Source organism: Oryctolagus cuniculus, chromosome 3 (assembly GCF_051225735.1).
Source record: "Oryctolagus cuniculus isolate XC-2025 breed Fujian yellow rabbit chromosome 3, ASM5122573v1, whole genome shotgun sequence".
In the NCBI taxonomy this organism is placed as follows: domain Eukaryota; kingdom Metazoa; phylum Chordata; class Mammalia; order Lagomorpha; family Leporidae; genus Oryctolagus; species Oryctolagus cuniculus.
In genome coordinates, this window is record NC_142869.1 from 156,765,417 (window position 1) to 156,790,519 (window position 25,103).

At 40.5% G+C, this 25,103-nt stretch overlaps 1 protein-coding gene across 7 annotated transcripts in view; it reads left to right on the forward strand.

The window, feature by feature from the left end:
* The window catches only part of CPED1 (cadherin like and PC-esterase domain containing 1), a 587,225-nt gene that overhangs the window by 21,919 nt on the left and 540,203 nt on the right, over positions 1-25,103 (forward strand). For all 7 annotated transcript variants that reach the window (XR_016231749.1, XM_089329475.1, XM_008258284.5 and 4 more), the window contains exon 2: positions 9,677-9,860. Coding sequence is in view for 6 of the 7 variants with exons in the window: in XM_089329475.1 (XP_089185601.1) it covers positions 9,677-9,860 (184 nt within the window). In the remaining variant the exon portion in view is untranslated. The remainder of the gene's footprint in view (positions 1-9,676; positions 9,861-25,103) is intronic.

Sequence of the window (25,103 nt, forward strand, 5' to 3'; positions counted from 1 at the left end):
GTGGTTGTTTGCAGATGACAAAAGTGAAGTTCAAGTGAAACCTAAGTAGTACAAGTGAATAATGAGTGAGGGGTGGGAGACAGGATTCAGAATACCCTGGGGGTGTGGCTGAAAAAGCCTTGAACTCTGATTCAAAGTCTCGGGCATCTAAGAAAGTGTTTGGTAGACTGTACGCCACTTAGGTATTGATATTGTTGTGATGGCCCCAGTTCTCTTTCCTCTCTGTTATATTGCCTTTGTATAGACTTACTATTTTAAGGCTGAATTGCTGAATTAACTCATTGTTTAGGCATCAGGAGACAGAGACTTGCTATTATTTTAACATGTTTCAAAAGAACAAGGTCTCTCCTTGTCCTCTACTTGTTATTTCATGATTGTGGATTGTCAATTCTGTATTTTCTTCATCGCGGATGTCCTTTACTGCTGCCACTGTGATAAGACTGTGAAGGCAATAAGGATCCTCAAAGAGTCAGCTGGAGGCATTTACTCTGAAATCAGCAACAGTGATCAGGGCTTGAGGATGGAAAGAAAATAGACTCTTCTTGTTAAGCTCTATGGGTCTGAAACAGAGGGGAGAGGGATGAGGGTAGATAGAGGAAGTCAGGGGACAGAGCAGAGAGGGGAGAGGGACTCTTGGGAGTAGTTTTTATATGCTTGAAAGTAGGGAGCAACTTCAGATGTGCCAAAAGTAAAAGCAAAGGACAGTCTTGATCTTTTCTTTTTATGTTTATCTTATTTTTTTAAAGCTATCTTGAAGGAAGCCATCAAAACCACCATATCCCAGCTATTCCTGTGTTTTTACAATCTCAGCTGGGTCTTTGTCATGTCTGTAAAGTTCCAGTAAATAGTAAACTGATGACCCACAGCTGTGCACGGTGGGTGGCCTCTCAGGGAAAGGAGTCTTAAATTAGCTGGAGGAAAGTCTCCAGAGGAGACTAGGGAAAAAGGAGGAATTGGGGAATCAGAGAAGGGAACTACAATATGATCCTTCCCGTTGGTTGAAGTGGATGATCATTTCAGTGGGAGCAGAGATGGGCAGCCAACAACTATGCAAGCCACGGCTGGGCAAGAGGCTGGAGACCCAGGATATGGCCTCAAGGAGAGAATCACCTTCCTTGTGTTCTTGGTTGTCTTGTCAATGTGTGCCAACCTCCCTGAGTCAGGCTATGTGTGTGGCTGGCCTGAGAAGAGGTGAGGGGTACACAGAACTTCAGCTCTGTTAATTCACTACAGAATTAAGAGAGCTTAGGTGCTGTCTTGCAATGTTCTGTTCTCACCTCCTCTGTTCTGTTTTCGGTCACACAGGCTCTATATTGGGCTCTGCTTTCAGAAAGGCATCATGTGTCCCAAAGCTTTCAGTGACAAGAGGGTCCCTCAACATTGTAGCGACTTGGGAAAGCTCAGCATTCGCCTTAGATTATCTGCTCGATGTTTCATGGATGTGAGGGGATAAGCCAAAATCGTGCCATATCCCCAGTGCATCGGGATTTCTGATTCCCTGTGGGATCAGGCAACTTGACTCCATTCATCATTAAATATTTTCTTTTTTTCATTTGACAGGTAGAGATATAGTCAGAGAGAGAGAAACAGAGAGAAAGATCTTCCTTCTGTTGGTTCACTCCCCAAATGGCCACTACAGCCGGCACTATGCCGATCTGAAGCCAGGAGCCAGGTGCTTCTTCCTGATCTCCCATGCGGGTGCAGGAGCCCAAGCACCTGGGCCATCCTCCACTGCCCTCCCGGGGCACAGCAGAGAGCTGGACTGGAAGAGGAGCAACTGGGACTAGAACCGGTGCCCATATGGGATGCCGGTGTCACAGGCGGAGGATTAACCAAGTGAGCCATGGCACCGGCCCCCATCATTAAGTATTTTCAAGCTCTGATAGTCAAGTCAGTGTCTTCCGTTCCCTTCTGTTTTCCACTCTTATGCTCTCTTTTCTTCTTCTCATACCTGTCCATCTGGTATACTCCTGATTGTGTAAGGTCTCCACAGCAAATCCCTTCTCCTTTTTCCTCTTTAGGCCTTCTGGGACATCTTCATCCTCTGTCCTTACCTCCCTCAGTCGCACACACTGTGTCTTGACTGTCCAGTTACTGTTTCTCCTTGCTTGTTCTCAACCAAAGTAGGCTCCCAACACAGAACGTACAGCTCAGACCCTCACAGGCTCTCGCTTCCCTGGCTTCTCCCTGTGTGATCAGACCTTCTTGGGGCAGGTCTGGGACTTCCTTCTTATGGTTTGACCACTCACTATTACTATTCTTTTCTTCTCTTTTTTTTTTTTTTTTTTTTTTTTTTTACCTCTGCATTCTGGGTTGGGTGGCTTATAGTTCTTAGGAAATCTTGTGATTCAGGCCTTGCCTTACAGAACTCTATCTACAAAGCAAGAAAAATATCCTTCCTCTATATAAACCTGCTGAGAAGTCAAGACATTAAAAGTTGATAACTTTACACTGGTCATTAGAGATAGGTCCAACTTTGATGAACTTTGATTCCTTTTACTAAAAACCGTAGCGGGGAGGAGGCAGATGAGGAAAACTAGGCCTATATTTCCTATGGACTATTTAACAAGATACTGAGTAATGTTGCATTCTTCCATTTGTATCCTTATTGCCAGTTATTTCTTGTTGCCCACCTGACCGTATTTGCCACTTACAATATAATTACCCACGGTGCTGACCTTCAAGGGCCTCCTGATTTAATTTTCTTCCCATCTCCTCTCTGCCTTGGAGAATTACCCTTATTCTGTCATTCTCTTTCATACACAAAATTCACAATAGAGATAAGTCATTATCTAACAGACCAGAACTCTTATATCCATGGGAAATTACATTGCATGATTTCATTAATGGTTTATTTCTACTCTTGCTTAACAGTTCACTTTTTGAGGACTAGACCTTAGCCATCTTTCTTCACTCTTGCACTCCCCAAAGTCATATGTTTACAAATAATGAATGACTACTTGGCATTCATGCATCCATTAATTCACTCACTCATTTATCCATTCTTTCTTGTTTAGAGTCCAGCCACAAATGGCATATTCAACCATGATCAAAGCAGACAAGTCCAGGATGCTGTGGAACAGAGCAGTAGTTTAGGCAGACGTTAAACAAATAATGTGTAATTACACATTGTGAAGAGTGCCTATGTAATAATTAGGCAGAAGGTAGATGATTGTGAGTTTTGGCAATGGCTGTCTAAGTAAATGCTATTTCATCAAAGCTCTATTGGGATTTTCTTTAAAAGATGTGTTTATTTGTTTGAAAGGCAGAGTGACACAGAAGGAGGGAGAGTCAGAGGGAGAAGAAAACTTCCATCTGCTAATTCGCTTCCCAAATGCCTGCAATAGCCAACGGTGGACCAGGCTGAAGCCAGGATCCAGGAACTTCAGGTCTCCAAAGTGGGTGGTAGAAACTCAAGTACTTAGGCCATCATCCACTGTCTCCCAGACACATTAGAAGGAAGCTGGATCAGAAGCATGGACTAACAGAGACTTGAGCCAGGCACTCCAGTGTGGGACACAGGTGTCCCAAACAGGAGCTAAACTGACTGTGCCACAATGCCTACTCCATGAGATAAACTTTTGATATAGGAAGTTTATTGTTTTTATTTCTCTGTTATTTCTTTAGAACTGACATAGAGCCACAGGTGAGCCAACTTCCCTGTCCTTGGAGGTTAAGAGTTTGAGTAGCCCAAAGGTACAGACTGGGAAGACAGTTGGAAAGTGCCCAGTGACATGGGGTAATTTTCAGAACTGTGTGGCCATTCTATTATGGGATTGAGATTTAGTTCATTCAGCTGCAAGACGCAGTCCGAGATTCACTAAAGCTTCATTCAAGTAGTCACATTCTTATGGGCCTCTCCTTGCATATCCAGGAACCTGGGGTCCCTAAACTGTGCTGCTATTATGAGATAATTTTTAAGTAGGAAATGTGTATGGTATTCATCCTAGGAAATACCTTCCATTTTCTTTTTAACATTTTCCAAAATAAGTGTACATTTCACAATGGGGAAAAAGACCTGTATTTTATCCTTACACTGGGAAAATTAAAGCATAATTCACTATGATAGACTCAGTAATATTTCTAAAGTGTCAAAAATCTGGACCAGGAAGGCAATTTAACTTTTAGTCATATATGACACACCTCCAAAAGTCTACTCTATGATTTGTATTTGAGCATCAAAAGTTGTCATAAATACACAGCTGCCTTAATAAATCCAGGAAAAATCTTTCTGTCATGTGGAAAAAACCGACTTTTATTTTTCATCCCTGCTATATTTCTTGGTTTCATGGTAAGTCTTGGCAAAGACTTTCTAACAGAGTATCAAAAATGTAGTACTTTTATAATATAGCTCTTTATTCAATTTTTTACTGTAAATTCATTATTTTGCTCAAATATTTAATTTTATTTTGTCATTCTTACTATTTGTAATACTATTGAAATGAATTTATTTTGAAAATTGTTTATTTATTGGTGGGGGGAGAGGCATTCTCATCCACTGATTCACTCTTCAAATCAAAGTCAGGACTGGGCCACGCCAAGCCAGAACTAGAAACTCAATACAAGTCTCCCACATGGGTGACAAGAACTCAGACACCTGTGTTATCACTGATACCTTCCAGGATTTGCATTAGTAGGAGGCTGAAATCAGGTGCCAGAACTGGGAGTCAAACCCAGGCACTCTGATATGTAATGCAGGTGTCTTACTGGTATAACTGCTAGGCCAAATGCTTACCCCTGAAATAAATTTCCTAATCAAAATGTAACCACAATTCATTCTCAATCTTCCATAGTAGTATTTATAACAAAGACTTACATATTAAAAGAAAAAATACTTATGTTCATCCATTCTAAAAATATTTAGTGTTTGCCTCTTATATACCAAATGCAATCCTTAGCCAAGGAAAGAAAAACAGACAAAAATATGTGCTTTTACTTAGCTTACATTCTGGTGTGGGAAGGCAAATAATAAACATAATAAACATATAAATTGTGCATTATAAGATAATGACCCCTAATAGAGGGAACCATCTATCAGATATATGGAAGCATATAATTTATTGCTTTTTATGGCAAACACCAAACCATATTAATTGAAAAGCTTGTGGAATTCCTAATGTAAAAGTAGAATTACAATATAATATTATTATTTAGCTTCATTCATATTTTACCTAACTTAGTGGAGGGACTCTATGCTGGATACTTTCATATCAGAAACTGACTTAATTTTTATTTTGCACTGATGAGGGAGAATTTGCTATTTCAACTGTACATATGAACAAACTCTGATGTGGATGGATTGTGTAACTTACTCCAGTGGATGAAGCAAGCAAGTGGGAACCAGTTATCAAATCCAGGTGTTTGATTCCCCATCCTTCTCTTATTTTGGTCTACATTGTTGCATCGAACACTTGTAGTAGTTTATTTCAACAGTCTATCCTTTGTTTTGTCTTAGGTGGTACAAAAACATCTGTTTTGAATGCTTTGAAATAAAAATAATGTGTTCAGTTATAAAAGTAACTTTCATTTAAGGAATGAAGCAACTCAACAGCAAAAAAAAAAAAAAGAATCTTGTTAAAAGTGGACAAGAAAACGGATGTTTCTCAAAGGAATGCATACAAATGATCAATGGATATGTGAAATGCTGCTCCGCATCACTAGTCATCAGAGCAGTGCAAATCAAAATCACAGTGAGATATCACCTCACTCCAGATACATTGGCTATTATCAGAAAGAGAAAACAAATGGTGGAGAGGAAGTTCAGAAAATGGATTGCTTGCATACTATTGGTGGGAATATAAATTAGTACAGTCATGGTAGAAAGCAATATGGAAGATTATCAAATAATTAAAAATAGAACTACCTTGTGATCCAGCAACCCCTCTGTTAGGGTAGTGAACAGTAGATGCATATGTCCAAGGGAAATTAAATCAGTTTGTCCCGTGTTTATTGCAACACTATTCACAATAGCCAAGGACTGGAAACAATCTAAGTGGTCATCACTTGCTGAATGAGAAAGAAAATGTGGTATGTATAAACTACAGAATACTCTTCATCCATAAAAAAGGATGGAATCTTGCTCACAACATGTTGGAACTGGAAGTGAAAGACGCCAAGCTCAGAAAGACAAGTACTGCATGATCCCACTCATATGTAAGTCTTAATCTCATAGAAGGTACAGGCATCATGGTGGTTACTTGAGGTTGTGGAGTGTAATGGGGAGGGAGGAATGGGGAAAGGTTGATAAATGGGCACTAAGTCATAGTCAGGGAGTAGTAAGTTTTGGTGTTTTACTGCATAGTGGGGGGCTGTAGATACTGATAATGTACTTTACATTTCTCTGAGAAGTGAAAACTAGAAGAAATGATATTGCATGTTTTCATCATAAAAACCAAATGTTTGAAGGATAGATGTGTTTATCCAGATTGCACATTGCACAGTGTATATAAACATCACATTTTACTCTGTAAAATGTACAATTTTTAATGTGTCAGTTTAAAATAAAACAACTTTCATATAGTCTAGCAAAATGATTTCTCAGGAAATATTTTGCAAGTCTCTCTAAAGAAGGGAGTGAGACAAGTGACTTGAGAGTTCATAGTGGTTACAGGAACTCTTATTCTTTTCTTCTAAATTCTGATCAGCAGGGTTGAAGATCTCAAGTTGTAGTAGTGACTAGGTTAAGGACATTCTTACACCAAAAATATATCTTCAAAATTGTAAGAGCAGTCAGAAAATATTTCCAAAAGCACTGTTATTGGCATTTAGTAATCCTGCATGCATTTGCTGGTGCGGTTGACATAATTGTTCATGCAGTTTTCATTTCGCTTATGCAAGGTGTGCACCTGTTGTTGGACTGGCTAAAACTGTTCTTGCCCTTTGGTATTGAGCCATTCTGCTGATACAGTGTGTTATAAATATTACAAGGACGGGGCAGTTTGTGTTACAGGATAATACAACATAATTTTATTAACAAGCTCATTTCCTATTTATTCCATGTAGTCTAAGATGTGGGTTAAATTTCAGCCTATTTATAAAGATTTTTACAAAACATGGCCAGAAATTATAGTGTATTTAGAATATGTTCTATCTAAGTTATACTAGTAAAAGTTACATTGCTCTTGCTTAAGATGATCCTGGTTGGGGGACAAGGAAGGGTATTATCTTTCAAAATAAAAATATCTTAAAGATTTCAAATATACCCTTCTGATGCAAATCCCTGCTATGCCTAAGCCAGCTGGAAGAGAGAGGAACATCCTGTGATTATGAAAGAAAATAACATGAGAAGAGAATTCTGGATACTGTGTGTTTTGCTTGCGTGACACTGATATATTTGGAAACATCTGTCTTTCCCTTTCACCTAGACTCCTGTTTGTTTACTTTGGCCTTGCATGGGCTACTCAGCTCTCTCAAACCTTTGTGTCTAAGACACAACCTGTGTTTGGTGTCAAACACTTCTTATAAGCTTAGCATTGCAAATAACTACAGCATTTGCTCAGAAATTGTGTCCCAAACTTGGAGGTTGATTCCTGGAATTTAACAGTTTTCTCATCAGTAAAGTATAATATACATTAACAAGAGCAATTTTCTAGTCAATTATGTCTTCCCATATAGCTTGTACAAAAGGTGTGTTTAGCTGGTGTGCCGTAACTTCCTGTGACAATCATTACACATGCAGTAAGCACCAGTGTTAGCAGGTACCAGGCCGAACTCAAACTCAGAAACAATTTTCCTGACTCATTGTTCTTTATGAGATATTATTATTTAAAAACTTGGAGCCGGCACTGTGGCCTGGCAGGTGAGGCTGCCAACTGCAGGGATGCTGGTTCGAGTCCTAGCTGCTCCATTTCTAATCCAGTTCTCTGCTGTGGCCTGGGAAAGCACTGGAAGTTGGCCCAGGTTCTTGGGTCCCTGCATCCATGTGGGAGACATTAAATTTCTTTTTTCTCTCCATATATCTTCAAAGACTTTGATAGTACTTTAAAGTTCATTAATTCACTCAATGTCTTCATTTATGAAGTCTAGCTATGTATAGTGATAGACACTGGGGATACACTTGGGGATGTAGACCTGGCTGTTAGGGAGCTGACTTGAAGGAAAGACATAATTTCCTTTCGTAAATCAATGCTCATGAAGTATGCATTTCAATTAAAACTTCCCAAAAGAGATAATGTTTTAATATTGAGGGAGTGATTCAGAGTTTGAAAGCTGAACAAGTGCAGAGAGGAACGGAATGCGGGTGGATGGTACAGGGATAGAAGAAGGGGCAGATTGGGCATCTGAGATGGAAGTGATGACGATGTGATGTGGCCAGAGGAGAAAGACAGGGTCTGAGTCTGAATGGCCCGTGTTCTTTGATGAAGACGTAGAATCGGGAAATAATGAAGAAATCAAAGCACTGACCACACATGGTACATGCTGTGCTGTACACCTGGACAAGGGAGAGTTTGTTCTGAAGCTGCTAGTAGAAGCAATGTGGGTTCCCAATTTTGTGTTTCCAAGATCCCTCTTCGCTTCTTGCCTCATCTCCTTTACCTCGTCTTCTGCAGCCTCTCCCCATTTTGCCTTATTACTCCTTTCAGGAATAATAAAAAAAAAATCTTGAATTTCTCAAGGTTTAACCTCAAGTTTGGGGCCTACATTGTGGTACAGCAGGTTAAGCCTCTGCTTGCAACCCCATAATTCCGTATCAGAGGGCTAGAATTCCAGCTGCTCCACTTCTGATCCACCTCCCTGTTAATGTGTCTTGGAAAGCAGGGGAAGATGACCCAAGTGCTTGTGTCCCTGCCACCCATGTGGGAGACCCAAATGAAGTCCCAAAATCCTGGTTTTGGCCTGGCCCAGCCTCAGCCATTGAGGCCAGATGGTAGCAGATGTCTCTCCCTCTCTCTGTATCACTCTTTCAGATAAATAACTAAATCTTAAAAAACTAAAGTTTTCAAAACACATAGAGGATCTTCAATTAAGCGTTATAGTAAATGTAAATTCCAGCCTTCTTTCTATTTGTCAATTCAGAAATTTCCTCTGCTAATAGAATTCCAGGTGCCATTGTGAGAAAGAGAAATATTTATTTGGGGGAACAATAAACTAGTGAAGGAAGAACCTACTTCAGTGCCTGTCATCTTCTCACACTGGAAGAGCCATCCATTTTGCTGTGTGTTCATTGAGAGGAACAGCAGCATTGAAGATCTCCAGAGAGTTTCCTCATTTTTTTTACAACTCCTCCCTTTCTGACCATGTCCTCCTGACACAAAACTCACCCTTTCTGACTCTGTCTCCTCCACCGTGTTGACCTAAAAGAGCTATTAAAAGATAATGCAGCTGGAACAAATGCACAATAAAAGCACAATGCAGATGAAAGACACTGCTGTTAATTTATATTTCCAGCTAGAATCGAGGTGCATTTTCTACGCAGCAGTATTCCCTTAAGCAGCTATTTAACAGCCTAAAATGTTCATCTCTCTGGAACAGCAAGAACAATGCAGTTCACCTTCAGTTCTTGCGTATGAGATAGTCTTTGTCCTTCTCAGCCTTTGAGAGAATCTGTCTTTCATTTCTTAAGGAAAACATAAAGAATCATTTTCTGAATGGCCCTTGATTTGCATTAATGATGTTCTGCAAGGAAAACGTACTTCTTCTTTATCTTGAATTTTTGTGCCTTCTTTTTTTTTCTCAGATCCAAGAGGCTATTGAAGCACACTTTGGCAGTCATGGCAGAAGGGCCGTGCTCTACCAGCCTCCTTCCTACAGCCAAGCCGAGCTGCAGGTTTACCAACGCATCCTCACTCAGCATCACTACACAGCTGTCATTGCTGAAGGAAGGCTCGCTGCTGGCCCGGGGCAGGGGCTGCTACACCAAGGTTAGAATAACAAGTAGCCACCAAAGTCATTTGCTGTGTGTTCAACCATTTCTTCAATGTGGTACTGTCTTCCTCTAAAACATTTCACAAAGCCAGATTTTTATTTTTCTTCACCTCTCTTGCATCATAGAAAGCTTCTTTTTAAAAACTTCCTCCTCATTTTTCTTTAGCTGTATCTCTTTGTTCTTGGAATGATTTTGTTTTTATTTTTGTAGCACTTTGGAGTTGCATGGTTCATGCTTAAATGCTGCATAAAGCATGTTTATGTTTATGAGCCTGAATATACATGTTCTGCCCAGAAACAAACTACTCCATATTTTAAGAAAATTACCACTTCATCTGACTGCACCTAAAAAGTGTGGAAATGGTTTGGAGAAGCCAGTTTAAATGTGATTTGATATTGGCTCTGAATAGCAAAGAAGTATAGGTATTTATCATTTACACTGTTCCTATTCAAGTACTTTTATTTCCATCTTTTGAATAGGAAAGTAGGAGACAAGTTTTTTGTTTGGAAAGAAAGTTGAGTAACTAATGAGGATCAAAAGGCAATAGCAGTAATAGCTACCATTTCTCAAGCAGCTGACGCTGCAAGGAGTTCCATGCTTTGCCCGGCATCTGTGACCTCAGCTCGCCCTCTCTGTAGCCCCCCTGAGTGCCCTAAGAATAAGAAATATTAATTTCCTCCCAAGATTCCACAGGTGAAGTAGCTCACTATGTATTTCATACCCCATGAGAGGGACGGATGGATAGAAAAACCTATGTCCCAGCTCTCATGCTCTGCTTTCTTACCTCTCTTTAAAAATTCTTTATTTATTTTGATTATTTGGAAGCGGGGGGGGGGAGATAGGGAGGGTGGGATGAAGTGAGAGAGAGAGCGGGAGAGCAAGAGAGAGAGAGAGAGAGAAAGAGAGAGAGAGAGAGAATCTGAGAAAGAGATGTTTCCCATTGACTCTTCAAATGCCCACAACAACCAGGGCCATGCTAGGCGAGGCTGGCCAAGGCTGAGAGGAGGAATTCAATCCAGGTCTCCCAAATGGATTTCAGGGACCCAGTGACTTGGTCCAGCACCAGTTCCTTCCCAGATGTTTATTAGCCGGGTCTGGAATCTGGATCAGTACCAGAACTCAAACTCAGGAACTCCAGTGTGACATGTAGGCATCTCAAGTAGTGTCAACTGCTGTGACAAACTGCACACCGCTGCTGTCTTCCCCTCTGTCCATTTGTTGCCTCAGTGTCTCTTGTGGTGCATTATTCTGCACTAGTTGATCATTAGATTCATGTTAATGTAGAACACTCACTGAGCATAAGCAGATCAGATGTTTCTGTCTTTCTGATAATACACTACATCTATTTCCTATTTATTCAAAGGTACAGGGGGAGAAGCCATTTGAATTAACTGCTGGTCTTTGGGGGACTGCTGACACAATACGTTCCGTAACAATCTTCCATCATCATAGCATTTCTTTATCAGTTGGATGCCCCCTTGCTAATTAGTGCTGGGGAATGACAGAAGGCCAGGAAGTCGTTTCTCTGAAGATTTGGGGATGCTCACCCTTTACCATATTGTAGTGAAATTACATAGCAGGCATAGCTGTAATGGAATACAGCCAGGAAGATCTGCTTTGATGAGAAGAAGAGATCTTGCAAAGTGCACAGTATGGACCTTGAGCTCACGACCTTTGTGAATTTACTGGTCCCTGCCCTTTAGGAGTAGTATTGAAAGCTAAAGCACTGAGCTTCCAGGAGCAAATGAGAAAAACCAAAAAGGACTAGGAAGGTTCTGGAATATCACATAGAGCTGAAAACAAAGTTTTCCAACCTCATAGTTTTGCTGGGATTGGCTCTATGAAGATGGACCTATCTAAAGTTCTGTAACATTTGTAAATAATGTTGTTAGAATCTGTTTATCAGAATAGCTATTGATATAATGGGAAGATAAAGTGTTTAGTTTCTCATCCCATCACTGATTGTGTAACCACTGCATGCTGCCATTTGAGCTGTGCTCCTGGAGTCATGCTAAGTGACCCTGATGACACGCTACTGTGGTCTAAATTTCCTTTACCTTCTTCATGCTGCTGCCAGCTTTCTATGGGCACCACGTAGATTATCTGAGCATTCAACTTCGGTTCAATTTCAATTTTTAGTTTTCTTCAGCTGCAAAACAGATGGATAATATCTCCCCTCTCCCTTGATGTCCCTGGGTTTGTTTTACAAGAGAAAGGAGGACTGCTTTGCAGCTTCCAAACAGCAAGGAAGTGCAGAGGCAGCCTGAAGCCAAAAGTCTCTGGCAGCCAAATGAGCTGCTGGGCCCACTGGCAGGAGATAACGATGTGGTGTCACCAGGAGTTGTCAGTGTAGATGCTGATTTGGTTCCTTTTCCCACATTCCCACAGCTTTTAATACATCGACTCCCTACCTCCTTCTTGGCATTCTTTTACTCTCTATCGTAAGATATTATTCCTGGAGAGACCTCAAGAAAGGGTAACAATTTCACAAATTCATGAGTGTGGAAAATTGATTTTTGGTTTTTCATTTGATTTTATAGTTTTCACTCTAAGAGCAGTATGTATCAAATACTGGAAATAAAAAGCTTTGTGATTGTAATCTAACATTTCCTTGATTATTTGTCAAAGAGAAAAATATCCATTTTTAAAAATGCCACTTCATTTCCATGGCTACACCTTTAATCCACATATTATGTTTGAATTGAGGTGCTTAATGCAATAAATATTTTCCAGAATTGTGGATTTTACAGAATTTATTTTGCTTCTGTGTCACATGTTCATTTCCTGGTTATGTTACTGTATGTGTATTGAGAGAATATGAAGCTGTGTTATTTATTTTGCTTCTGTGTCACAGTTTTATTTCCTGGTTATGTTACCGTATGTGTATTAAGAGAATGTGGAGCTGTGTTGGCACATTTGAACTTAACCTTCCTTAGTTGATCAGCCTGGGGGAAGGGCACTCCATCAGAATGATCTGGAGCCTTATTCCACATACAGCTCATTCTAGTATGGCAGTTTTTCTACCATTTACTAACCTGTAATTTGAAAATGTTACCTGAAAAACAAAATAGATACTCCCACAAAGGTCACTGGTGACCCAGGTACATTTTTGACACCTTGATAAATGTATTTCTCTTAATCTACCTGCCCATTCCACGTGAGTCTCTCTTTTCTTCTCTCAACCCCACTCACTTCTACTGACCTCTAAAAAGTTTTTGAGGAGAGAAAATCATAAAAATATGAAAAGATGGTAAGTCAGGCTGGCAACACTCCACTATTAAGTATAATCTGTGCTAGTAGAGTAACATTTGGGTTTTGTTTAATTTAGTCGTTTAATTCCTACTACATATTTAGCAAACACTTACTGAAAAGAAAGGCAGAAACTCTTGGGTCCTAAATTAGAAAATGGGCCTTTTTTCTCCTGGTTAATTCCATGCTGGTGACATAACAGAAGATGATGGCTGTATTGGGACAGACTATAAGGCTATGAATTTATGAGTATAATCTTAAACAAATTAAGTTCTCTGAGTCCCAGCTCTTTTATCTGTTAAAGGTAGTAATGATATTGGCTTCAGAGTGTTAGGTGGTGAGGATTTAATGACTTTGTCCAACTCTGTCAGCGTTCGGGGGGGGGGGGCGGAGAAAGGGAGGGAGGGAGGGAGGGAGGGAGAGAGAGAGAGAGAGAGAGAGAAATATGTCAGGCAAATACTTTATCTCATTTGGTATCTAGGAATGAGGTCCAAAAACACAGACATGGGCAATGCTTATGTATCAAATAGTTTACTGGTTTAGGTGGTAGAAATCTTTAAAGTAAATTCTGCAAATATTTATCATTTAACTATATAGGTGTTTACAATGAGCATTTCATCTTTAAACTAATTTTGAGACCAGTATGAGGACAATTGTCTTTACAGATTTAGACCTATAAAATGTGGTGGAATTAAAGCATAATTTTAGAGTCATACAATCTTTTGGTTTGGAAAAATATATCTTAAGTACCTGAATTTGTGAGAGCATATAATTATCTAAAGTAAAAGACAGAAGCCCCATTCAATTATTCTCCCTTCTGTCATGTAGGTGCTATTTAGTAAATCAATGCATCAGTATATAGTAGCCTAAAGCAGAATAGATATTTTACAGAAGTTTTGAACTTATGCCCATGGTGAAATCCAAGTAGTATGTTGTCCAAGGAACTCTCAGAGTAGATTTTATCATTAAGTGAAAATTATGATATACTCCTGAGGAGTAGTGTATATTTATGATTTTCTGTCAACTTCTGAGTACCTCTTACACTTACCAACTCTGTGTATTATAATCCATGTGAAATGCAAAATGCAAATGAAAATCTGCTATCAAGCTACAAAATTGGAGTCATTCTTACAGTTTCAAGTGGCTCTTTTTTTTTTTTTTTAAGAACTTGGTGGTTTTACATACAAGTGTTTTTTTGAGAAACAAAAAAATGTTTAAGATCAAGTTGGTTTTCTTACCAGGAGTTGGAAAACTGCCCCAAAGACCAAATCAGACCCACTTCATGCTTTTGAGAGTTTGTTTGGAGGTTCTAGCGGGAGAGCGCAGCTCCTCATATAACTTGACTGTAGACCTGTCGTCCTCTAAGTGGGGAAGGTTGTCCTCCTCCACTGAGCACGCAGCTTTGGGAGGGACCTACATGGAGTAGAGAGGGAGGAAGGGGACACCTGCCTAGCCAGCCAGATCAGCCGAACCAACCTGGTGACCAATGGGGTGCCCGATGGCACAGCCAGATAGCTCTCACATCCACTTCATGCTTTTTGTAAATAAAGTTTTATTGGGACACAGCCACAACTCATTTCTTTTGTTCTGCCTTTGGATCCAGTGGCATGGCTGTTAGTTGCAATAGAGACTGTATGGCAAAGTCCCAAATATTTGTTATTGGTCCCTTTACACAAAAACTTTGCTGATGCTTGTATAGGGACTATTCTGTGTAACCTGAATCCTAGATGAAGGCGATGATTGAAGTCCAGGATTGAAATAATTAAGTTTAAAATTTACAGTAAAACACATTCAAAAATTACTTGATGGTTTGTAATAAAATGAAATTGCTAAAGTAAATGCCCAAAAAGAAATGCTAAAAGCACTCTAAAATGATAAAATAAAATAGGACTATCCAAGTTGGATATTCCTCTTAACTACTTTAATTTTAACTTAGTTTTACCATAATTTTCACTTAGTTTTAGTTTTGAGCCTCTGAGTGTCACTAAACTAGTAAGACAACACAGTTCCTCTCCCTAACTTCCCACACATCCAAATTAATACTCAGAGAGAGTATTAATTAAGCAGCAGTGAGTTAGTAATGGATCATGGACTAGAGTTGCATTTTGTATTGCAAATGCAGTGGAGGCCTTGTCTTAGTTCATACAGCAGTCTTCGAATAAGGACAGAGAGTACATCATTGCAGCACAATAGAGTGAAGACATTTCCATGAAAGGTTAGAGCTAATACCAAGACAGATACTACTTAGCGGTATTTTCATTGATATTAAATTTGACATATTGTGTTCTGGAGAATGATCTTTTAAGTAATGCTGCTTCATAGGTTTTTTTCCCCCATAAAAAGGACACTCTAATTTACCGTAATGTATTCTTGTGATATATTATTAATTAATTAAAAATAATTAATATAGAGATACAGATCACTACTTGATGTTGTGGAAAATATATTGAAAAACAAAAACCTATTTCCTTCCACTTATCATTTAATGGATTCTACCCCCCTATATTTTTATTTGCACTGCATTACACTTTTTAAAATCTTCAATATAGTGGTGTATCAGTTGAAATTTAGTCTTAACTTTGAAGGCTTATTTATAATGGCAACTTGCCAAAAGCTGTTTCTGAAGTTTGTATGGAAAAGAAACATCTACTACAATTTAGTCATAACTTTTGTAATGGAAAACATATTTCAATTTTTTGTATTAAAAATAAGCTTTAAGGAAGTTCAAATTAGAAAAAAATATTAATTTGAGAGGCAGAAAGACAAAGACAGATGTGCAGAGAGAGAGAGCTCTCATTTGCTGATTCACTTCTCAAATGCCTGCAGCAGCTAGGACTGCATTGGTAGTGAAGCCAGAAGCAAGAAACTCAATTCAGGTCTCCCAGGTGGGTGGGAGAAGTCCATCTCCACTGCCTCCCAGGGTCTGCATAGAGCAGAAGCTGGAGTCAGGAGCTGATGCTGAGAATTGAACCCAGGTGTCTCCATGTGGGACACAGGTCATCTTAACTGCTGAGCTAAATGCCCGCTCCAAGGAAGTTCAGATTTAAATTGCTCATAAGTAGGAAGAGCTTGACTACAAATATTGATTTCTTGGAGAAGGATTAGGTAGTGGTAATTAAATAGTATAATCTTTGGAGTAGGACAGAAGCTTGGTTGAAGTCCCTGGTGTTAGATTCTAATGGTTACATAACCTTGGTTAAGTTACTTAACCTCTCAAAGCCTCAATTTTCTTATCAGCAAATTGATTGTGTTTTTTTTTCTTTTTTAAAGATTTGTTTATTTATTTAAGAGGCAGAATTACAGACAGAGAGAGGGAGAGATAGAGATCTTTCATCCGCTGGTTCATTCCCCAAATGGCCACAATGGCCGGAGCTGGGTCAGACAGAAGCCAGGAGCCAAGAGCTTCTTCCAGGTCTCCCACATGAGTGCAGGGGCCCAGCCACTTGGTCCATCTTCTGCTTTTTCCCAGTCCATTAGCAGGGAGCTGAATCAGAAGTGGAGCAGCCGGGACTTGAACTGGTGCCCATATGGGATGCCAGCACCACAGGCAGAGGCTTAACCTACTATGCCACAGCACTGGTCCCAGTTGATTGTTTTGAGAATGGCATACATAGTACGCATCACATAAATGGGAGATAATATGCTAGAGCTGTCAATACGATTTTCCTCTGCAGGGAGGTATATTTAAAATATGAAGTAGTGTAACGGTGTTGCTGCTGGATGTTATTGTGGGTTAAAAAGTACTTGGTAGGTATCTTTTGAGTCAGATTCCCTCAATTTGTATGTTATAGATCTGTATGATAAACCCTCCTGAAATTCTGACATATACTGTCTTGAACCATTTCCTTAAAAAAAATCTTAAATAAAAAAATTCTTAAGTACCTTAGGGTCAGTACCATGTCATTTCTGCATTTCAGGACCATGTCATTTCTGCTTTTCACTTAACTCCATGCCTTCCACATAGGGACATGCAATAAATATTTATTGAATGCGTGAATAAATGAAGATAAATTAGTGCTCCAACATTTAGATGCTTTATATAGTGAAGACCTCAGGAAATTCACATTAAAACTTGGTTTGTAAACTTTTTATTTCTATAAAGCTTCAGAAGAGCACTGATATTATACTCACATCTGTTTTTATAACAAAGATAATAGAGCCCTAGTATTGGATGACTATGATTCTGGACTGCTGGAGTTTTTCATTGCTTATGTCCATTTTCATATTTTGACTCTTTCCTTACTTTCTTTTTAAAAATGTATTTATTTACTTGAAAGTCAGAGTCACACAGAGAGAGAAGGAGAGGCAGAGAGAGAGAGAGAGTGAACTATCCACTGGTTCACTCCCCAGATGGCTGCAACTGTCAGAGCTGTGCCATTCTGAAGCCAGGAGCCAGGAGCTTCTTCCAGGTCTCCCACATGGACGCAGGGGCCCAAGGACTTGGGCCATCTTCCACTGCCCTCCCAGGCCATAGCAGAGAGCTGGATGGGAAGTGGAGCAGCTGGGACTCGAACTGGCGCCCATATGGGATTCTGGCAATGCAGGCAGTGGCTTTACCAGCTATACCACAGTGCTGGCCCCTCTTTCCTTACTTTCAAGTCCCCCATCACAGTTACCAGTGTTGTCAACCTGTGGGGCATACTTAGAAAGTCTGAGCCGATAGAACAGAACAGGAGATAGATTTGTGGTCTGTGCTTGGAGGTGATAATTGATTCACTGAAAGTTTAATATTCAATAAAGCGATGCAACACATAGTGTTTCCCAAAGATGATCTCCAGTAACAAACACATAAAGTGTGTCTCTTTTGAAGTTTGTGAACATAGAAAGCAGTAAGGGGAAATAGTCAAAAGCTCCACCACATCACAGAGGTCCCGACTCGGTCCTCTACATGCTATCCTCTAATTCTTTTTTTTTTTTTTTTTTTTTTTTTTTTTGACAAGCAGAGTGGTCAGTGAGAGAGACAGAGACAGAGAGAAAGGTCTTCCTTTGCCGTTGGTTCACCCTCCAATGGCCACCGCGGCTGGCGCGCTGCAGCCAGCACACTGCGCTGATCTGATGGCAGGAGCCAGGTGCTTTTCCTGGTCTCCCATGGGGTGCAGGGCCCAAGGACTTGGGCCATCCTCCACTGCACTCCCTGTCCACAGCAGAGAGCTGGCCTGGAAGAGGGGCAACCGGGACAGAATCCGGAGCCCCGACCGGGACTAGAACCCAGTGTGCCGGTGCCGCAAGGCAGAGGATTAGCCTAGTGAGCCGCGGCACCGGCCCGCTATCCTCTAATTCTTTTCTCAGAATAAAGAAAGTACTCATAGCTATGCTCTTCCAGTCCTTTGCTTGGAAAAGTATGTCTTATGACAGGATTTTTAAAAGTTCATTCATTTATTTGAGAGGCAGAGTTACCGTCATAGAGGGAGAAACAGAGAGAAAGATCTTCCATCCACTGGTTCAATCAAAAAAATAAGATAATTTTGTTGGGCTCCCCAGATAGCTGCGATAGGTGAGACTGGCTAAAGCCAGGAGCCAAGAGCTTCATCCGATTGCCCACATGGGTGGCAGGGGCTTAAACATTTAAGCTGTATCCCGCTGTTTTTCCGAGGCCCTTAGCAGGGAGCTGGATCAGAAGTCGAGCAGCTGGGATATGAACCAGCACCCATATGGAATGCCAGTGTTGCAGGAAATGGCTTAACATTTTATGCCACAGTGCTAGCCCAAACCCAGGATTTTTATCATACGTAGTTTGTTGAAGAAAATGATAGATGTACCATGAAATTATTCCCTTTTATATCATCCAGGAACTGTTTAGTAAATCATTGTTTTAGTTCCTACAATGATATAGTAGCCTAAAAGTTTTTTTTACCTTCTCTCAGGTTGTGTCTAAGTAATATGTAGCTCAAAAGACTGACACACAGTCTCTATTTTTATCATTGACTCAGAATTATGCATGTATCTTCGAAGGGGGAGTGTTTCTACAGTTGCAGCCAAAGCCAGAACCAAAGCAGGAAGGAGTAACTCAATGGCTCCCAAGAAAATGAATATTTCAGGGAGGCTGTGCAAGTAGTGGGGCCAGTATCTTCATACTCCCATTGCTCAATGAATTAATTGAATAACAGGTTGATTTGTAGTAACTCTAGAAGGCATAGGTAGGACCAATGTAAGTAAGGATGGATATTTTGTCAATCAAAGTTGTCCAGGCCTGGAATAGTCCATCTCAGAAATAGTTTTGCAAGAAAACAGGAAACCCAGAATACTGCTAAGAGTGTTTACGTTATACAGAAGAGTGAGGACAATTACTACCAAAGCCATCTTCAGCTCCACAGTCAAGTTCACAGTTCTAAGATGTAATATATCGTTTGTAGGCAACCAGAGAAAGCAGGACACACACAATGTAATCTGCAACATTATAGGATGTCTTTTCTTTAGTCTTTTTTGCCCCTCCTCATGCTCTGATGTTGTACGGGCAGAAGGAAGAACGGGAGGCAAGAGTGGAAAGGCGTCAGCCTGGACCACATTTGGAGGCCATCCCCTTTGGCAAGTGATGCGGGTTTACTGCAGATGCCGCTTCTGATAACTTAGAACTCTACTCATAACTTGGAGCCTAATAAACTCCTTCTCTTCTCATGTCTTTTCACTGCTAGCCCCCACCAGCACCCTGCTGCTTTCCTGAGTTTAATTTGCTTTGTGACTATTTAGCAGGAAGACAGAAGAGTAAAGGTCACATTTAAAAGCCACGGCGTGTTTTGCCTTATTGGTGTTTTGCCTAGAACACGTCTGACATACGGTTTTTATTATGCAAGTAATAGGCTCTTGGACAGTATCAGAAGGGCTTCTGAGCTTTAGTTAATCAAACTGGAGGAAAAAACAAAATTGAATCAAAGAAACTTATGAGTTTGCACCATTCTATTTTATTGTATTATGACACACAGTAATTGTGTGCTCAGGTTTATTGTTATTTTCCTCAGTGCTTATGGAATTACTGATATATTTACAACCAAACAGAATTTATTCTGTAATTGGCACTGCAGCTCACAGAATGTTTATTTAACCTTAACTCAGTTGAGTTGTTTATACTATGAGTTCAATTTAATTTTTTTTAAAAAAAGTTTCTTATTTATAAAAGTTGAGCTTGGAGCATTCTGATGTTTCCTTTACCCTCCACTGTGCAAAGAGAACAAAAAGCCAGTGTCTTGTGTTTAACTCCAAAGAAGCTAAACTGCTTCCTTAAGTGGGTTACTTCTTAAAATCGAAAATGGCAACCAGATGTTTACTGAAATCCCTTGCATTCCTCCTTGAAGCCTAGCTTCTTTCTAATTGTTTGATCTTTTTAAGTTTCATAGAAACCAGATTCTGTACTTGAATTTTACAAAGCTGGGAAATGTTCAATATAACTTTGAAGATACGTTTTTGAACTATTTTGTTAAATGTATTTTCTTCTACTTGTGTTTTTAAAAAAGCATACAACATTTAAATTTTAATGAGTTATTTATTTCAAGTCATTGTTTTTTCATATATCTTTAGCAGGGAAAAGACTGTTTCTTTATTTAAAAAAATAAGATAATTTTGTTTGGTTTTTGCCACCGACTGAACTGTGCTTTGAAGAGCAGATTTGCTCTGTAAAAATAAGTAATATCCATATTATATTTAGGTGGGGGAGAGAAAAGTAAACTCCTTCATACGAGACCTTTCAAGGGACAGTGTTTGTGGATTAAGCAAAAAGAGGTGTATGGACTCCAGATGTAGTGTTTACTATGCTGGTGCATTATCAGATTTAGCTGCTTGAAATATTTTTGACATTTTTCTCAGCTCAGGAGGAGTTGGGGAACATTTAACCATATTTCCAAGATGACCTTTTATTTAGTTTAGTCTTTGTGTCACTTTTACTTCTACTGTCAATATTATAAAAGTTGTTGAGACTTCCAAATCATTCCATTTTTAGATGTGACTTTTCCCAAGCTAATTACTGATTTTTCTTGGATATTCTCTATGATCTTTCATCATCTATTTTGCTCAAATCACTTTCCCCTAACAGCATGTCTTTGTGGATGTTCAAGCTACAGTTTGAGAAACAAAGACTTAAGAAAAAATGGACATTTTTTCCTTAAGAATCTCTCTCTCTTGAGCTCTCTCATGTCTGACTTTCACCTCCCCACCCACCTCCTAAAACTGCCCTTTCAAAATTTACCAAGAAACTACTTTTTGTTAGAAAATCCCGTCATGGTGTTTACAGTTGCGTTATTCTTGGTGTAAGAGTAGATTTGAGCAGGCCGGCGCCGCGGCTCACTAGGCTAATCCTCCGCCAGTGGCGCCGGCACACCGGGTTCTAGTCCCGGTCGGGGTGCCGGATTCTGTCCCGGTTGCCCCTCTTCCAGGCCAGCCCTCTGCTGTGGCCAGGGAGTGCAGTGGAGGATGGCCCAGGTGCTTGGGCCCTGCACCCCATGGGAGACCAGGAAAAGCACCTGGCTCCTGGCTCCTGCCACCGGATCAGCGCGGTGCGCCGGCCGCAGCGCGCCGGCCGCGGCAGCCATTGGAGGGTGAACCAACGGCAAAGGAAGACCTTTCTCTCTGTCTCTCTCTCTCACTGTCCACTCTGCCTGTCAAAAAAAAAAAAAAAAAGAAAAAGAAAAAAAAAAGAGTAGATTTGAGCATGAGTAGAATGTTAATCTTTCCTAAGAGTTACGTAATTTTTACAAACTTATCAATTGGGCAGTGATGTGAATTCGCAGAGGTGATTTCTCAACTCCCCTGTCTTACTGTAGCCGTGTTTTGCAAATGTGGTGGATGCATGGCCAGCAGCATGAACATTTGTCGCTGCACTGAGTAGGGCTTGGCTTACAAACCCTTCCCTTTCCTCTCTTCCTTAATTCTGCCTTACCCTGCTGCTTCTAGTTTTCCAACTCCTCTTTTGTTGTGTTCTTTGTCCCAGTAATCTCTTTTCCCCCCTCCTCTCTCTCTCTCTCTCTTTTTTTTTTTTTTTTTTTTTGACAGGCAGAGTGGACAGTGAGAGAGAGAGACAGAAAGGTCTTCCTTTGCCATTGGTCGTTGGTTCACCCCCTAATGGCCACTGCGGCCGGCGCACTGCACTGATCCGAAGCCAGGAGCCAGGTGCTTCTCCTGGTCTCCCATGCGGGTGCAGGGCCCAAGGACCTGGGCCATTCTCCACTGCACTCCCTGGCCACAGCAGAGAGCTGGACAGAAGAGGGGCAACTGGGACAGAATCCGGCACCCCGACCAGGACTAGAACCTTGTGTGCCGGTGCCGCAAGGCGGAGGATTAGCCTATTGAGCCGCGGCGCCAGCCTCCTCCTCCTCTCTTGATCTTCTATCAAGACATCTTCCTCCACTAAAAATTCAGTAACTCCTAATATATGAACCATATATAAATAACTATATATAACTATATGTGTATATATAACTATATAACAACTATATAACTATATAACTATATAACTATATATATATATATATATATATATATATATATAACTCCTAAATAGTGTCAAACTCCAGTCAGTCTCCCATAGGCAGAATTTTGAAAATCAAGGTTTCTGGTGACCTGAGAGATATTGTCATGTGTGTGTCCCATTGCCTCAGTATGCATGACATGTTGCTGATCCCCCCACTCCAGCAATGCTGACCTTGCTTGATGTGCCTCTGTTGCTTGCTTACACTCCCTCGACCTCATGGCTCTCAGGCTCCCTGACAGATCCTCTGTGCCCATCCATCATGACACACATCTGTCCACATGCCCATAGCATGTGCCTCTGCCCTGCCAGGTCTCCAGCTTCCTTGCAGTTCCTTTTCCTTTCTCCTGTGCCATCTCAGTAGCTGCTAAATAATCCTCTATCATTCTTGAGAAATAGAACACAGGAGAAGGGGCTTCCAAAACTTTGTGGAAATGCACATCAGTTCATAATTCCATTTTTTCCCTGAAAATATTCTGAAGGCCCCTTGTATTTCTTGGCCCAGCATTCAGCATTGCCCATACTGTGGTGTCAGATCCTTCCATGTCCCTGCTGGCACCATGGTTCTCAGGCCTGCTCATGCACTTCAATTACTTAAGGAACTGAAAAAAATTTCAATTCCAATGCATAGGCCCCACTGCAGAAAGTGAAACCAGAATTTTAAAAATATTTATTTATTTATTTGAGGCTGAAGGTAGATATGAGCATGATCATTGTTAAAAATACCTTCCCAGGTAGTAGTAGCTGGTGCCCCTGGGGGAGGACTGCAGTCACTGGGCTCCTCACCTTCTCTAGCTGTGTTTCAGAGCTTTCCACCTTGCATTGCATTGAGGATTTTTTTCCCTAGAGTACCCTCCTTCCTGCCATTTCTTAAAGTCCAAGTGAATATATCAATTCCCCTGTGTATGCCCCCTCAAACTAGAAATGGTTTGCAAATTCTGTGAAATCCCGTCACACTTTATTCATGGATTTTGGATGCCTAGAGTGTGTGTGTGTGTGTGTGTGTGTGTGTTTGTATGTGTGTTTTGTAATTTTTGTGTGTTCTTCTCATGGCTTCTGTATTACAAACTGAAAATCAAGGAATGTTTCCTTTATCTATTCACATGCTCACAGAATGTGCCTTGCATATGCCAATGAAATACATGAACAATTGAAAAAATATACTTACAAATACACTAATAAAATAGCTGAAGTTTCTTTCAGATGTTCAAGCACATTTGTCTTCTTTGGTGTTTGTGGAAAATTAATGATCATAAGAGGAAACAGTTGTATAGCAGAACAAAAGGGAGCTTGGGTCTGAGCACAATCAACTGAAGAATGGAGTTTACATGCCCCTGCCACTTGAGGAGGTTCTCTGTAACCTTCCTCCGATCTGCCCAGGGAGTGATGTCTGCATTTTCAAAGAAAGAAGAATGATGGAATTTGAACTAGTGGGTGGGATACCAGTTAAGATGCCAATCTCCCTTGTTTGAGTGTGTGGGTTCAATTGTGAGATTCTGAATCCAGCTTCCTGCTAATGCACACCCTGAAAGGTGATGGTTCAAGTGCTAGTTCCCTGCTACTAATGTGGGAGGCCTGGATTGAGTTCCTGAATCTTGGCTTCAGCCCTAGCCTAGCCCTGGGTGTTGTGGGCATTTGGGAAGTGAATCAGTAGGTAGAAGATCCCTGTTGCTTTGTGACTTAGAGAGAGTAATTCCACCAACAAATTAAAAATAACATTTTAATAGTAACAACTTGTTTCAGCTCTTTGTAGAAAGAAAAATGTGAAAGTCATGTGTGAACCTCATCATTTATACAACAAAATGTTCCATGTAAAGTGGAGAACTCTTGGAATTTAAAAAATCTTGTTTAGCATTCCACCTCCTTATCTGAGTGACCAAGCAAATGATTAAGGGATATGGAAAGCAGAGAGGTCTCTGAAGCCTGGGAGGGGGCTGCATATCTCATGACTAGCTCTATATTCTGTAATCAAAATAAGGCAAAGGGAGACTCTGGTATGAATTCTTGCTAATGAACTTACTTTGGTGACGCTCCACCACAGCATCTGCTGGTTTACTAGGATGGTGTTTCTGGAACCTGGCATACACTGAAATGTCTGTAAGGCTTGCTAAGTCACAAATTGTTGGGCTGCACTCACAGTTAATCTGATTCAGTAAGAACGGGGAGACGGGTTAAGAATTTGTATTTCTTTTCTCTTTATTTAAAGATTTATTTTTTTAAAAGACAGAGTTAGAGACAAGTAGAGGCAGAGAGAGAGAGAGAGAGAGATCTTCCATCCACTGGTTCACTCCTCAAATGACTGCAGTGGCCAGAGCTGGACTAGGGCTAAGCCAGGAGTCAGGAACTTCATGCAGGTCTCCCATGTGGGTGCAGGGACCCAAGGACATGGGCTGTCTTCTGCTGCTTAATCCTCTATGCCACAATGCCAGTCTCAAGAATTTGGATTTCTGGCAAGTTTCCTGGAGATTCTAATGTGCTGGCCCCGGGACCATCTGCTGAGAATCACTGTGCTGGTGGGCACTGTGTTGTTGTGGC